Here is a 15365-nt window from a genome sequence, read left to right on the forward strand (position 1 = left end):
ACCCAGCCTGTGACTTGACTGCAACTTTGTGAGACCCTGCAGAGGCCTCCAGTAGAGGCATGACCACCCCAGACAGCACATCAAAGGCTCCCAGTTCAGGCTACAGGATAGGAACCTGGCCCAGGGGAAAGCAGCCACTGCTAGATGAAGGAGAAGCTACTGGAATCCCACCCCTCACACCACTTCTCCCTGCTTGCTGACACCTTCTTCAGGTGGCCAAGTGCCTGCAGCAGAGGAACTAACAAGCCCTGGGCTGGGTGCCCAGAACTGGGGGAAGGTGGCAGCTGCTGGCAGTGGCCCCACTGGCTTCTCCCTCTTTGCAGCCTCTTACTGCAGCCCCTTCCAGCCCTAGGGCTAAGCAGAGTGGATGCTGCAGATACCATGTGGCACAGGCTAAATTCTCTGACCTTATATATAAAGTATGGCAACTCCTGCTCTAGAACAATGGAGTATTTTTAACACAGTATGTCCAGTGAGGTGCTGCCTGTAGCTCAAGCAGCTAAGGTGCCAGCCACACACCAAAGCTGGTGGGTTTGAATCTGGCCCTGGCCTGCCAAACAATGACAACTATAACCAAAAAACAGCTGGGTGTTGTGGTAGGTGCCTGTAGTCCCAGCTACTTGGGAGGCTGAGGCAAGAGGATTACTTGAGCCCAGGAGTTTGAGATTGCTGTGAGCTGTGATGCCAGAGCACTCAACCCAGGGTGATAGCTTGAGGCTGTCTCAAAAAAAAAAAATAATACGCCCAGTGAATCAAGTAGTATACATCTACGTAAGTCATGAATTCAGAACCTCTTCAACTAAGAAGTCTACTTATGTACAAACACTGCCAGTAAAGCGAAGATATCTTAAGGTAACCTACAGACACAGTTAAGCAAACTGGCCAGCATAATTTCTCCCTGATTGTAGTCACTCATCCTAGATATATTGGTGGCATTGCCCAGATCCTATCCTGGAACTTGTTCCCTGAAGTCAGTTCCCAAGGAGAGTCAACACATTCTAATGTATTCTAAAAATTTGAATAGCATATATTGAAGGCAGGAGGATTTCACAAAATAATGAAAACATTTAATCTTCAATGTGAAAACCTCATAAGCACATCCTGTGGATGGCTGTTCTACAAGGGGCTACACACTGTCATATTGAAGAAGCAACCACAGCAGATGAGAATTTTATGTCCATATGAACTAATAATAGCCTTTAAAGGGGCCACCTTGCTGTATTCTCTGATGACATGAATGTGGTTTCAGTTCCTTCCTTAATGGCTTTGGTCAAAGAACCCTGTTGCTGGGAGGCAGTTCCTGTGAAATTGAAATAGCATCTTTGCGTATGTACCCTAAGAAGGTGAAACAGTTCATTATTTCCCAAGGGAGGTATTTTATGCCCTTAAGTTTCACATTAGTGAAAAATAAATGTGGTGAGTTTATTTTCAGAACCATTTTTGTTTCTTTAACTCTGGTTAAGGAGTAGTCATGTCTACGTACACAGACATCAGGCATGCTGCTGCCGTTTAAAAAAAATTTTATTTGGTGGCGCCTGTGGCTCAAGGAGTAGGGCGCTTGTCCCATATGCCGGAGGTGGTGGGTTCAAACCCAGCCCCGGCCAAAAAAAAAAAAAAAAAAAAAAATTTTATTTGATTTCTAACTTTTTTTTTTGAAACAGAGCCTCAAGCTGTCACCCTGGGTACAGTGCTGTGGCATCACAGCTCACAGCAACCTCCAACTCCAGGGCTCAAGCAAGTCTCCTACCTCTGCCTCCCAAGTAGCTGGGACTACATGCACTTGCCACAACGCCCGGCTATTTTTTGATTGTAGCCGTCATTGCTGTTTGGCAGGCCTGGACTGGATTCGAACCCTCCAGTTCAGGTGTATGTGGCTGGCGCCTTAGACGCTTCAGCCACAGGTGCCGAGCCGATTTCTAACTTTTTACATGTATTTATTAATGAGACAGAGTGTTGGTAGAGTGCTATGGCATAGCTTATAGCCACCTCAAACTCTTGGGCTCAAGCAATATTCTCTCAAGTAGCTGGGACTACAGGTGCCCACCTCAACGCCTGCCTAGTTTTCTTTTTAGAAGAGACAGGGTTTCACTCTTGCCCAGGATGGTCTCAAACTCCTGAGCTCAAGCAATCCACTAGCCTCGGACCCCCTAAAGTGCTATGATTATAGGCATGAGCCAACATACCTGGCCTAATTTTTAAAATTTTAATTGATAAATAATTGTGTATGTTGGGCGGCGCCTGTGGCTCAGTGAGTAGGGCGCCGGCCCCATATGCCGAGGGTGGCGGGTTCAAACCCAGCCCCGGCCAAACTGCAACAAAAAAAAATAGCTGGGCGTTGTGGCAGGCGCCTGTAGTCCCAGCTGCTCGGGAGGCTGAGGCAAGAGAATCGCGTAAGCCCAAGAGTTAGAGGTTGCTGTGAGCCGTCTGACGCCATGGCACTCTACCTGAGGGCGGTACAGTGAGACTCTGTCTCTACAAAAAAAAAAAAATAATAATAATTGTGTATGTTTATGGTATATGATATTTGGTTATCTGTATATATCATGTTACTTTTTTTTTTTTTTTCAGTTTTTTGGCCAGGGCTGGGTTTGAACCCACCACCTCTGGCATTTGGGGCCGGCGCCCTACTCCTTTGAGCCACAGGCGCCACCCTGTATACATCATGTTAAAAAACCCACAAACTTCTATAATAGCTTGGCCAAATAGCATGGGCCTGTACTTCTCAGCTATTGTAGAGGTTGAGGCAGGAGGATTGTACATGCCTAACAGTTGAAGGTTGTCGATATGATCATGCCTGTGAACAGCCACTGCTTTCCAACTTGGACAACAAGCTAGATTCCCATGTCTTAAAAAAATGCATCTAAGCTAGGCGTGATGGTTCATGCCTGTAACTCTAGCACTCTGGGAGGCCAAGGTGGGTGGATTGCTTGAGCTCAGGAGTTCCAGACCAGCCTGAGCAAGAGAGAGGCCCCATGTCTAAAAAATTAGCCAGGCATAGTGGCAGGCGCCAGTATTCCCAGATACTCAGGAGGCTAAGGCAAGAGGACTGCTTAAGCCCAAGAGTTAGGTTGCTGTGAGCTATGAGGCCATAGCACTCTACCGAGGGTGACAAAATACGACTCTGTCTCAAAAAAAATTGCATATAGATTTCATCCTCCAACAAATTTGATTCAGTAGATCTAGGATAGGTTCCAGGAGGTGGAATTTTTACATGTACCTAAGTAATTCTTTATATACACTGAAGCTACAACTACAGCTCTACATTTTAATTTTTATGAGCAGGGACTCTGTTATATGAATTTCTACATATAACACAGGGGAATTAAATAACATTAAGTGATTCAAATGATAAACAGGAAAAAACCACTACAATAATAACTTAATAGTTCTTAGATATTTCTTTAGTTGTCTTCTTTTGTGATCTCTGATATATGGTTTTATAAAGGAATTTCTCTTCAAACTTTAGTTGAAAGTTTTCCTGACCAGGGTAAATATCACCCCTTATTCATTGGGGTGTCTCTCATGCTTTGGCAAAAACCTACTAGAACTTTTTTTTTTTTTTTTGAGGCAGTCTTACTCTGTTGCCCTCAGCTAGAGTGCCATGGTATCATAGGTCACAGCAACCTCAAACTTTTGGGCTCAAGCGTCCCAAGAAGCTGGGACTACAGGCGCCTGCCACAACACCCAGATAGTTTTCCTACTTTTAGTAGAAATGGGGTCTCACTCTTGAGCAGGCTGATCTTGAACTCCTGAGCTCAAGCAATCCACCAGCCTCAGCCTTCCAGAGCTCATTAAAACTTCTGTTCCTGTATCACCTCCACACTCAGTCACACTACTCACTTTCCAGATAGATATTCCTTTATCTTCCAAAGTCCTAACTCTCAAATGGAAAAGATAAAAAATTTGGTATGTGTCCTTCAGATCTATTTACTATTTATTAGAAAGAAATACATTTTCTAAGGACTATAGTACTTAAAGTAAGAGGTTTATCAAGTGCACTACTCAGCAACCTCTCCAAAAGGCAACTGATTTGGAAGCAACTACTGCAAATACTTTTGTCCACTAAGTTTTAAACATTTAAGAAAACATATTGATTTGCAATCCCACCAGCAGTGTGGAAGTGTTCCCTCCTCTCCACATCCACACCAGCCTCTGGTGTTTTGGCACTTTGTGATGTGGGCTAATCTTCCTAGGGTTGGGTGATATCATAAATGTTTTTGATTTGCATTTCTCTGATGACTAAAGATGAAGAGCATTTTCTCATGTGTTTGTTGTCCATTCACCTGTCATCCTAGGAGAAGTTTCTGTTCAAGTCTCTTGCCCACTTATAGAGGGATTTTATTTTTTGCTCTTACTATTTATATTCAGTTCTCTGTAGATTCTAGTTATCAGGCTTTTTTTAGATTCATAACATGCAAAAACCTTCTCCCATTCCAAAGACTGTCTGCTTTGTTTGTGGTACCCGTAGTTGTGCAAAAGCTTTTTAGCTTAATCAAGTCCCAATTATTTATGTTTGGTGTTTCTGCAATTGGCAAGGGGGTCTTCCTCATCAAGTTTTTTTCCCAGGCAAGTATCTTCAAGTGTTTTCCCCACACTCTCTTCTAGAATTTTTATTGTTTTGTGTCTTAAGTTTAAATCTTTTATCCAGCCAAAATCAATTTTTATCAGTGGTGAGATGTGTGGCTCCAGTTTTAGTCTTCTGCATGTGGATAACCAGTTCTGCCAGCACAATTTATTAAATAAAGATTCTTCTTTTCCCCAGTGTATGCTTCTGTTAGGCTTATCGAAATTCAAGTGATGATATGTGTGGCTGGGTTCATCACTAGATTCTCTATCCTAGTCCATAGATCTATGTCTCTATTTTTGTGCCAGTGCCATGTTGTTTTGATCTCTATAGACTTGTAGTATAACCTGAAATCTGGCAACATGATGACTCCAGATTTGTTTTTATCTCCAAGAACTGTATTTGCTAGCTATTCATATTTTTTTTTTTTCTGGTTTAAAATGAATTAGAGGACGGGTGGCACCTGTGGCTCAAGGAGTAGGGTGCCGGTCCCATATGCCGGAGGTGGCGGGTTCAAACCTAGCCCCGGCCAAAAAAAAACAAGAAAAAAAGATCTCTCTTTGGGCGGCGCCTGTGGCTCAGTCGGTAAGGCACCAGCCCCATATACTGAGGGTGGCGGGTTCAAACCGCCACCATTCTTGTGATACTTTTTGGTTGCAGTTTTGGCCCGGCCCCGGCCAAAACTGCAACCAAAAAATAGCCGGCGTTGTGGCGGGCGCCTGCAGTCCCAGCTACTCGGGAGGCTGAGGCAAGAGAATCGCTTAAGCCCAGGAGTTGGAGGTTGCTGTGAGCTGTGTGATGCCACAGCACTCCACCAAGGGCGATAAAGTGAGACTCTGTCTCTACAAAAAAAAAAAAAAAAAAAGAATTAGAGGACTATTTGTTCAAGTTCTTTAAAGTATGACATTGGTGCTTTGTTGGGGATTGCATTAAATGTATAGATTGCTTCGGGCAGTATGGATATTTTAACAATGTTGATTCTTTCCAGCCATGAGCATGGTATGTTGTTCCATTTGTTAACATCTTCTGCAATTTCCTTTCTCAAAGTTTCATAATTCTTTTTATAGATAGCCTTTTTGGAGAAAAGTGTGGAGAATCCTCAAAGATGTAAAAATAGACTTTTCATTTGATCCTGCAATCCCATTACTAGGTATTTACTCATAAGAACAAAAATCATTTTATCACAAAGACATTTGCACCAGAATGTTTATTATGGTTCAATTCATAATTGCCAAGTTGTGGAAGAAACCTAAGTGTCCATCAACCCATGAATGGATCAACAAACTGGTATATGTATACCATGGAATACTATTTAGCCATTTAAAAAGATGGACACTTTACAACTTTTATATTTACCTGGATGGAGGTAAAATACCTCCTTCTTAGTAAAGTATCACAAGAATGGAAAAATAAATATCCAATGTACTCCATACTAATATGAAACCAATGTAAAAACAATTACATACTCATATGAACCATAAAACACAAATACAGTTTAATATAGGTGTAGGGGAGGATAACTGGCAGAAAAAAAGAGCATGAGACGAATCTCACCTAATATGCACATAGTGAGGGTGTATTGCCGGGAGCCAAAACATATCACAAAAATGCCCCTTGCTATCTTGATTTTACAGGCAAACTATTCTCAGGAATTCAACCGTAAACAGCAACAGTACTTTCCCCTTGCATATCTCCTCAAAAATGCACCCCCGCCTTAGGGTCCTTCTCCTAGTAATTTTCCAGAAACTAGCCCCCTCCCCGCCCTGCTAGGAACAGCCCTTAGTTACTTCCTCCTTTGTGTGCTTATAAGCCCAGCTGAAAAATAAACTCTTCGGAGCTTGATCAGACTCTTAACTTGCTCTCATTCTTTCATATCTCTTGTCCCCTCATTCGACTGACCCCTTTGTTTCCCAGGTCCCCGTTGAATTCCCCGCGGGCCGGGGCAGTGTATAATATGACCCCTAGGTGAGGGGCTCTTTTATAACTGGAACTTTACCTTGGAAATGAGAATAATATAACCTAAAAATTTGTACCCTCATATTCATTTGAAATAAAATTAAAAAAATTGAAAGCAATATTACCACTTTGCTTGCTTGCTAAATATACACAAAATATTGAAAAAGAAAAGAAAATATATTTATCCAAAGTTTTGAACTTGCATTGGATATATTTGTTTGAAACAAATTACAGTTTCATTATGGAAAAACACATATAATTGATAAGCAAAGACATTCACAATCAACTGATTTCCCTCTCTCTCTGTGGTATACATTAGACTATTTTTCTACTATTAAAAAAAAAGCGATAATTTTCACAATTAAAATATAATACTAACGAACAAAGTAAAGTATGTATAAAGTCTTTCTCTTCTCTTTAAACATTTTAATCAGCATGACTACAAAATCAACCCCATTACTACAAAGTCAATTAATATCTCTAATCCTGTTAGTAAGAATCAAGTGTTAGGTAAATCAAGGACTAGAAAGAAATAAGAAGACCAAGAAAGGGCAGTGAGATAGCAGTTTAATTTCAGTCTACCTGCTTGTATAAAATTTATCCTGATCAACTGCAACAAAAAAAATAGCCGGGCGTTGTGGCGGGCGCCTGTAGTCCCAGCTGCTTGGGAGGCTGAGGCAAGAGAATCGCGTAAGCCCAAGAGTCAGAGGTTGCTGTGAGCCGTGTGACGCCACGGCACTCTACCAAGGGCGGTACAGTGAGACTCTGTCTCTACAAAAAAAAAAAAAATTATCCTGATCTGCTATATAACAAAATAGCTTAAGCTTTTTTTCCTGCTAGTTTTTCTATTTGTATTTTAATTTTTTTATTAAATCCTAAATGCATAGATCATGTATACATTAATGCATGTATGGGGTACAATGTGCTGATCAAGATGAGGTTTATATTAGCTTAAGCTTTAATCACAAATTCTCATACTGTTGCCAGGCGCAGTGGTTCACGCCTGTAATCCTAGCACTCTGAGGGGTCAAGGTGGGTGGATTGCTTGAACTCACAGATTTGTGACTAGCCTGAGCCAGAGTGAGACTTCATCTCTAAAAATAGCCAGGTGTTGTGGCAGGCGCCTGTAGTACCAGCTACTTGGGTGGCTGATGCAAGAGAATTGCTTGAGCCCAAGAGTTTGAGGTTACTGTGAGCTATGATGCCACAGCACTCTACTGAGGGAGACAAAGTGATATTCTGTCTCAAATAAAACCCCCCACAAATTCTCCTACTGTCATTGAATATCACTCATCAAAAATAGAGTATGAGAATCCATTAATTAACACTTAAATCTAAAATGTGACCCTGCCACTCAGATTTCTTTTGAATTTCAGAGGTAAGAAAGTGAAGCATAATCAGTCTGAATTCCTCTAAATGTACCTCCCTTTGCCCCAAACTTTATTGATTGTATCTTTGTTCTAACCATCAGGGTTTATTCAAAATTCTTCATAGTTTTAGCTTTCCTAATCATCTAGCAGTCCTCAGATGTTAGCAAAATAAAATTAAATTCCTAGTCAAACCATACATTTACAATTCCATTTTTTTTTGAGACAGAGTCTCATTATGTCACCCCCGATAGAGTACTCTGGCATCAGAGCTCACAGCAACCTCAAACTCTTGGGCTTAAATGATTCTCTTGCCTCAGCTTCCCAAGTAGCTGGGACCACAGGTGCCTGCCACAATGCCCGGTTTCCAATTCTATTCTTAAATTAAGAGTGAGACTGGTTAGATATAGTGGCTTATGACTATAATCCTAGCACTATAGGAGACCAAGGTGTGTAGATTGCCTGAGCTCAGGATTTCGAAACCAGACTGAGTAACAGCGAGACCCTGTCTTTAAAAATACCCAGGCATGGGCGGCGCCTGTGGCTCAGTGAGTAGGGCGCCGGCCCCATATGCCGAGGGTGGCGGGTTCAAACCCAGCCCCGGCCAAACTGCAACAAAAAAAAAATAGCCGGGTGCTGTGGCGGGCACCTGTAGTCCCAGCTACTCGGGAGGCTGAGGCAAGAGAATCGCTTAAGCCCAGGTGCTGGAGGTTGCTGTGAGCTGTGTGATGCCACGGCACTCTACCAAGGGCCATAAAGTGAGACTCTGTCTCTACAAAAAAAAAAAAAAACAAAACAAAAAATACCCAGGCATTGTGGCGTGCTGAGGAGGCTCAGGCAAGAGGACTGGTTAAGGCCAGGAGTTTGAGGTTGCTTTGAGCTATGACACTATAATACCACAGAACTCTACCCAGGGTGACAGAGTGGGACTCTGTTTAAAACAAATAAATAAAAAATTAAAAAAGACAAATCTGCCTCGGTGCCTGTAGCTCGAGTGGCTAGGGTGCCAGCTACATACACCAGAACTAGCAGGTTCGAATCCAGCCCAGGCCTGCCAAACGACAATGACCACTACAACCAAAAAATAGCCAAGTGTTGTGGCGAGTGCCTATAGTCCCAGCTACTTGGGAGGCTGAAGCAAGAAAATCACCTAAGCCCAAGAGCCGGAGGTTGCTGTGAGCTGTGATGTCATAGCACTCTACCAAGGGTGACAAAATGAGACTCTGTCTCTAAAAAAAAAAAAGTGGTTAAGCTGGGTGCAGTGGCTCATCCCTGTCACCCTAACATTCTGGGAGGCAGAGACGGGAGAATCACCTGAGGTCAAGAGTATGAGACTAGCCTGAGCAAATCGAGCCCCCCCCATTTCTATTAAAAATAGAAAAATTAGCCAGGTGTGGTGGCAAATACCCATGGTCTCAGCTACTTTGGAGGCTGAGGCAGAAGGACTGCTTGACCCCAGGAGTTTGAGGCTGCTGTGAGCTAGGCTAGGCTACAGCACTCTCAAAAGACTTGGTCTCAAAAAAAAAAAAAGAAGTGGTCATTGTGCCAACTCAGACAATACTAGTAGTGCATAAGGTAAAAAGTAAAAGTGCTACCCTCATCAACAATCCCAAATGCCTAGGTAGCCACTATTACGGATTTTCATGCATCTTTACAAAGATTTCTCTATACGTATACACATACTTACATATAGGGTTTGTTGTTTTTAACATAAAAGGCTTCTAGGATGTAAAATTATGCGTCTTTTTTCCCTTATAACAATGGCTTCGGACTCTCCCCAGAAAGTACATCTCTATTTAGTTCCAATATATGCACTCGTTCACTTTACCATACGTTTGATAATTATATATTTTTTCCTTATCTTACTTCTTGCCAATCTAACAAATAACTCACTGCTTTAATTTGTAGCTTATTTCTTTTTCTTATGGAATAGTTCAAATATTCAGAAACATAAAGATAGCTTAACTCAGCTCAAGTTGACAAGCATCCGAAATGTTTAACTGGTATTTTAGAAGTGTGTGTATAGGTTTTGTGTGCTAGACGAAGCACAGCATGTACAGGAAATAGCATTAGAATGATTGACCAAGGGCTTCAGTCCCTGCTTTCCAACAGTTAACTGTGTAAATTTAGGACTCCATTTTTCGCATCTATAAAATTGAAAGGTACAGATACTTGCTAATAATCTTTTAAAACTCTAAGGGTATATGGCTCTACCCAGGAGTTTGAGGTTGCAGTAAGCTATGATGGAGCCACTGCAGTTTAGCCTGAGGGACGGAGTGAAAACCCGAGTCTCTATATGTTTCAAAAGGCAATGTTAAAATTCCCCTTCCTGGTTTGTTTAATGGCGAGTAAGAATACCATGTCTCCTTCACTTCCTAAAGCCTATAAATTCCACACAGAGAGCTTAGTTTTGTCCGTTCGCCTAGCACGCTTGATATTTATTTGATGACTGAAAATGGTTAGGAGCTTTCATTTTGGTAAGTTGCTTTGAAACAATTATTTAGACAGTGTAATAAACCAGCCATAATTTCACTCTTTGATCTAATTCTCATACTCCAGAAGTTAAAATGTTACAAAATAGATAGCTCTTACACATTATTCAGGGAGTTACATCTGCCGATAGTAAAAAGAATCTCGGATATTTATTCGACCCTCTGAACCTGAAAAGTCGACCTCCCCATCCCTATCACCGGAAGGGGCCCATTCTCAAAAAAGTGTCAAAACTCATAGCTGTGTCCCTCCACAGGTCTAAAGAAGTCAGGTTGTTACCTAACCCATTCCATCTCAGACTGTATATCCCCAGAAGTCAAGGAGTTGCAGTTCCCTTTCTCACGAATACCACAACGCCGAAAAGGTGGAATTGAAGCCAGCAAATGCACAGAACTAGAAGGGGGGAAAAAGGCGAGAACGAGCAAACAGATCCTCTCAAGTTCCACTCATTGGGAACAGCCCGTGTTGCTGGAAACCGCATCCTCACCTCCTTTTTTCTTTGGGCAGAGGCCGAGGGAACCTCGTAAACGAGCAGCAGGACCGCCGCCATAGTCGCGGAGACACACCAAAACCACCAACGCGCTGCCATGTTCACTCCTCGCCCTCCTACAGGCAAAACTTTCCTCCGCCTGGATATGAGGGCTGGGCGTGAGAACAGGCAAACCAGCCCCTTCCCTTTCCTCATTGGTCCAGCTTAGTCCTCCTGGGCAACCCGTCATTTTACATCACCGTACCCTGCAGCTAGACGCCCGCTAAAAGACAGGTCATTTCTAATTGGTCCCCGTTAGCCAATAAAAAAGGGATAATCTGGAGGTTTTTCATTGGCCCACTAGTGACGCGACGCCCCTTTAGACACAAAGAGCTCGCGGTTATCGAACACGCATGTGCAGTTATAAAATGGTGCGGATTTTTCGGAGTCCAAAATGGCTTGAAGTGGTAGAACTGGGTCTTCTTCCCGAAGACTCAGAACTCCTTGAAATCCACCTCTTTCTTGTAATAGTCTAGAAAAATGGGACCAGTTGAGTGAGAAGGGCTGTATTCATCCCTCGTCCTACCTCTAAAGTACTTCAAATCAAAATAAAAAAAAGTAAAAATAGAAAAACAAAAATACATCTAATATCACTGAAGGAGTTTTTTTTTTTTTTTTTGTAGAGACAAGAGTCTCGCTCTATGGCCCTCGGTAGAGTGCCATGGCGTCACACAGCTCACAGCAACCTCCAACTCCTGGGCCTAAGCGATTCTCCTGCCTCAGCCTCCCGAGTAGCTGGGACTACAGGCGCCCGCCACAACGCCCGGCTATTTTTTGGTTGCAGTTTGGCCAGGGCTGGGCTCGAACCCGCCACCCACGGTACATGGGGCCGGCGCCCCACCGACTGAGCCCCAGGTGCCGCCCGAAGGAGATTTTTTAAAGTAAACATGGACAAGAGATTGTTTAGTGCCTTTTGTGTCCTAAAAACTGTGTCAGGAGCACTTGAGGGGAAATGACATCAAATTATATTTTCAAGTTTTTGTTTTGCATTTTTTAAGTTAAATTCTTTGACTTTAAAGCACCAAGAACTTGGGCGGCGCCTGTGGCTCAGTCGGTAAGGCGCAGGCCCCATATACCGAGGGTGGCGGGTTCAGACCCAGCCCCGGCCAAACTGCAACCAAAAAATAGCCGGGCGTTGTGGCGGGCGCCTGTAGTCCCAGCTACTCGGGAGGCTGAGGCAAGAGAATCGCTTAAGCCCAGGAGTTGGAGGTTGCTGTGAGCTGTGTGATGCCACGGCACTCTACCGAGGGCCATAAAGTGAGACTCTGTCTCTACAAAAAAAAAAAGCACCAAGAACTTATATTGCAGGTTATAGCAGCAAATGCCTTCTTTTAGAGGAAATGGAGTGGAATAGTTAGGGGGAGGGAATGCCACTTTTCTAAGTACACCATTTTGTATAGTTTTTACTTTTGGAATAATGTAAACATTTTAAATAATCAAAATGTAAAGGGCGGCCCCTGTGGCTCAAAGGGGTAGGGCGCTGGCCCCATATGCTGGAGGTGGCGGGTTCAAACCCATCCCCGGCCAAAAACTGCAAAAAGAAAAAAAAATGTAAAATCAAGTTATCTAGTTATTGTTTTTTTTTTTTTTTTTGTAGAGACAGAGTCTCACTCTATGGCCCTCGGTAGAATGCCGTGGCCTCACATAGCTCACAGCAACCTCCAACTCCTGGGCTTAAGCGATTCCGTTGCCTCAGCCTCCCAAGTACCTGGGACTACAGGCGCCCGCCACAACGCCTGGCTATTTTTTGGTTGCAGTTTGGCCGGGGCCGGGTTTGAACCCGCCACCCTCCGTATATGGGGCCGGCCCCTTACCGACTGAGCCACAGACACCGCCGCAAGTTATCTAGTTTTACAAGATGAAAACAGTCCTGGAGATGGACGGTTGTGATGTTTGCACAATAATGTGAATGTACTTAATGCTACTGAACTGTACCCTTTAAAAAGGTAAATGTTATGTATATTTAACCACAATTATAAAATAAATTTAAAGGGCGGCACCTGTGGCTCAGTGAGTAGGGCGCCAGCCCCATATACCGAGAGTGGCGGGTTCGAACCCAGCCCTGGCCAGCTAAAACAGCAGTGGCAACTGCAACAAAAAATAGGCGGTGCCTGTGGCTCAGTGGGTAGAGAACCGACACCATATACAGAGGGTAGCAGGTTCAAACCCGGCCCCGGCCAAACTGCAACAAAAACTAGCCGGGCGTTGTGGCGGGCGCCTGTAGTCCCACCTACTCGGGTGGCTGAGGCAAGAGAATCACCTAAGCCCAAAAGCTGGAGGTTACTGTGAGTTGTGATGCCCCAGCACTCAACCAAGGGCAACATAGTGAGACTCTGTCTCTAAAAAAAAAATAATCAATAATAAAATAAAATAAATTTAAAGATTAAAATCTGTAAGAATGAGAGAAAAATGAAAATTGAGTACAAACAATAAAGGGAACCCAATTCTATTTCAAATGAAACATGTAATTACACAGAACAAAAAAGCCCTAATGTAATTACATTATGAACACACCACTTTGATTATATACTGTTATTCCAAAGAAAAATAACTTCAAGCAAATCCTGAACTCTACTTTGCAGGTTTGCATTCATAATGATATGGGCATAAAAATTATGAAAATATATATTGTGTATCATGTAAAATGTAAAACTACTGATGTTGCTGAGAGCCAGGGTTATCACTGTGAAGAAGAGAGATACAAATGTGAAATGAGGAAGAGTAAAGACCTTTTGGGGGTTGGACAGGAGCTGGAGGTATAAACTTACCATTCATAATTTATATTCCTAATTCTATTTACTGAAAAGGACTAAAAGCAATCACACCCCATTTGTTTGAGTGTCTGAATCTAAGTTGCTAATTGCCATTCCTACTAGAATAAATTGGAGCTCTGTAGAGAAATGGCTTATTCCAGTGGTGAGGCAGGGGAAGTATGAGTCTTGAAAATCTTGTGTCAGAAAATAAAGAGCCTAAAAAAATGATGGAGATATGTCAACAAAGACATAGAAGCCAGATTGAAGAGAATACTATTGACCACACCGGGGACTACTGATCCATTAAAATAAATCATGACAGCAGCGGTTTATAACTTATTGAATCCATGAGTCCATACTGATAATAGAGGAGAAGATAAAATTCTTACAATAGAATACCCGTTATTAAATATAGAAGGAATGATGGAATTTGAAAACCATTCTTTTCTTACCAATAATTGATTCTGGCAAAAATCAAATGTAGTGGGTAAATGTTTCATGAAGAATGAAACATTCATATAGTCTTCATGTATTCTTTACAAGTTGCACATTAAATATAAAAGGAAAAATAGTAGGGCGGCACCTGTAGCTCAAAGGAGTAGGGTGCCGGCCCCATATACTGGAGGTGGTGGGTTCAAACCCGGCCAAAAAAAGGAAAAATAGCAACTTTGTAGTGTAGAAACCTAGAGGGTATTATGTCCAAATGATTAAAGTTGGCATTACCAATAAATGGGACAAGATAAGATCGTATGACTTTTTTTTTTTTTTTTGTAGAGACAGAGTCCCACTTTATGGCCTTCAGTAGAGTGCCGTGGCCTCACACAGCTCACAGCAACCTCCAACTCCTGGGCTTAAGCGGTTCTTTTGCCTCAGCCTCCCGAGTAGCTGGGACTACAGGCGTCCTCCACAACGCCCGGCTATTTTTTGGTTGCAGTTTGGCAGGGGCCGGGTTTGAACCCGCCACCCTCGGTATATGGGGCTGGCGCCCTACCGACTGAGCCACAGGCGCCGCCCCAAGATCATATGACTTTTGATAAGATGCCCTGAGACACATCAGTTATGTAATCTTCCTGACAGAACTGCATAAACTGAATGTACAAGGTGATATCAAAGAAACACAGACTGAGATAATTTTCACCAAATAACTGGCTGGTACTCTTCAAAAAATTACAGAGCAGGGACCTATGGAGTCCATTACCAGTTCTGACACTTAGAAGTATGAGATCTTTAACTTGATCAAAGCTCAATCTTGATCACTTTAAGGATACTGTGCCTCACTTCCTTCATATGTAAAATTGAGAGAATAAAACTTACCTGTAATGAGAAAAAAAATGCCCTGAAAGACAAAGAAAAGCTGAGGAACTATTCAATTTCTAAGGCAGGAAGATGGCTTGAGGCCAGCAGTTTGAGTTTGCAGTGAGGTATTACGATGTCACTGCACTCCTGCGCTCTAACCCAGAATAGATCTAGATTCTGTCTCAAAAAACAAACGAAAAAACACAACCAACCAAACAAAAAAACTAAAGACACATGACAACTAAATTAAATGCAGGCACCTGGACTGGATTTGGACAGAGAGACCTTGGAACAATTGGAGTATGAACTGTGTTGTATCAATAATAAGTTTTCTTTTCCTTTCCTTCCTTCCTTCCTTCCTCCCTTCCCTTCCCTTCCCCTTCCCCTTCCCCTTCTTTCCTTTCTTTTTT

The 15365-nt window shown here is 42.6% G+C and overlaps 1 protein-coding gene across 1 annotated transcript in view; it reads right to left on the bottom strand.

Moving 5' to 3' along the window:
* Window positions 1-11149, bottom strand: part of MAGT1 (magnesium transporter 1) — a 113744-nt gene extending 102595 nt beyond the window's left edge. The window contains exon 1 of the mRNA XM_053579476.1: window positions 10865-11149. Within this exon, the coding sequence (XP_053435451.1) occupies window positions 10865-11062 (198 nt within the window). The 5' untranslated portion in view covers window positions 11063-11149. The remainder of the gene's footprint in view (window positions 1-10864) is intronic.
* Between the last annotated feature and the right edge of the window lie 4216 nt (window positions 11150-15365).

The sequence above is a fragment of the Nycticebus coucang genome, chromosome X (assembly GCF_027406575.1).
Source record: "Nycticebus coucang isolate mNycCou1 chromosome X, mNycCou1.pri, whole genome shotgun sequence".
Classification (NCBI taxonomy): domain Eukaryota; kingdom Metazoa; phylum Chordata; class Mammalia; order Primates; family Lorisidae; genus Nycticebus; species Nycticebus coucang.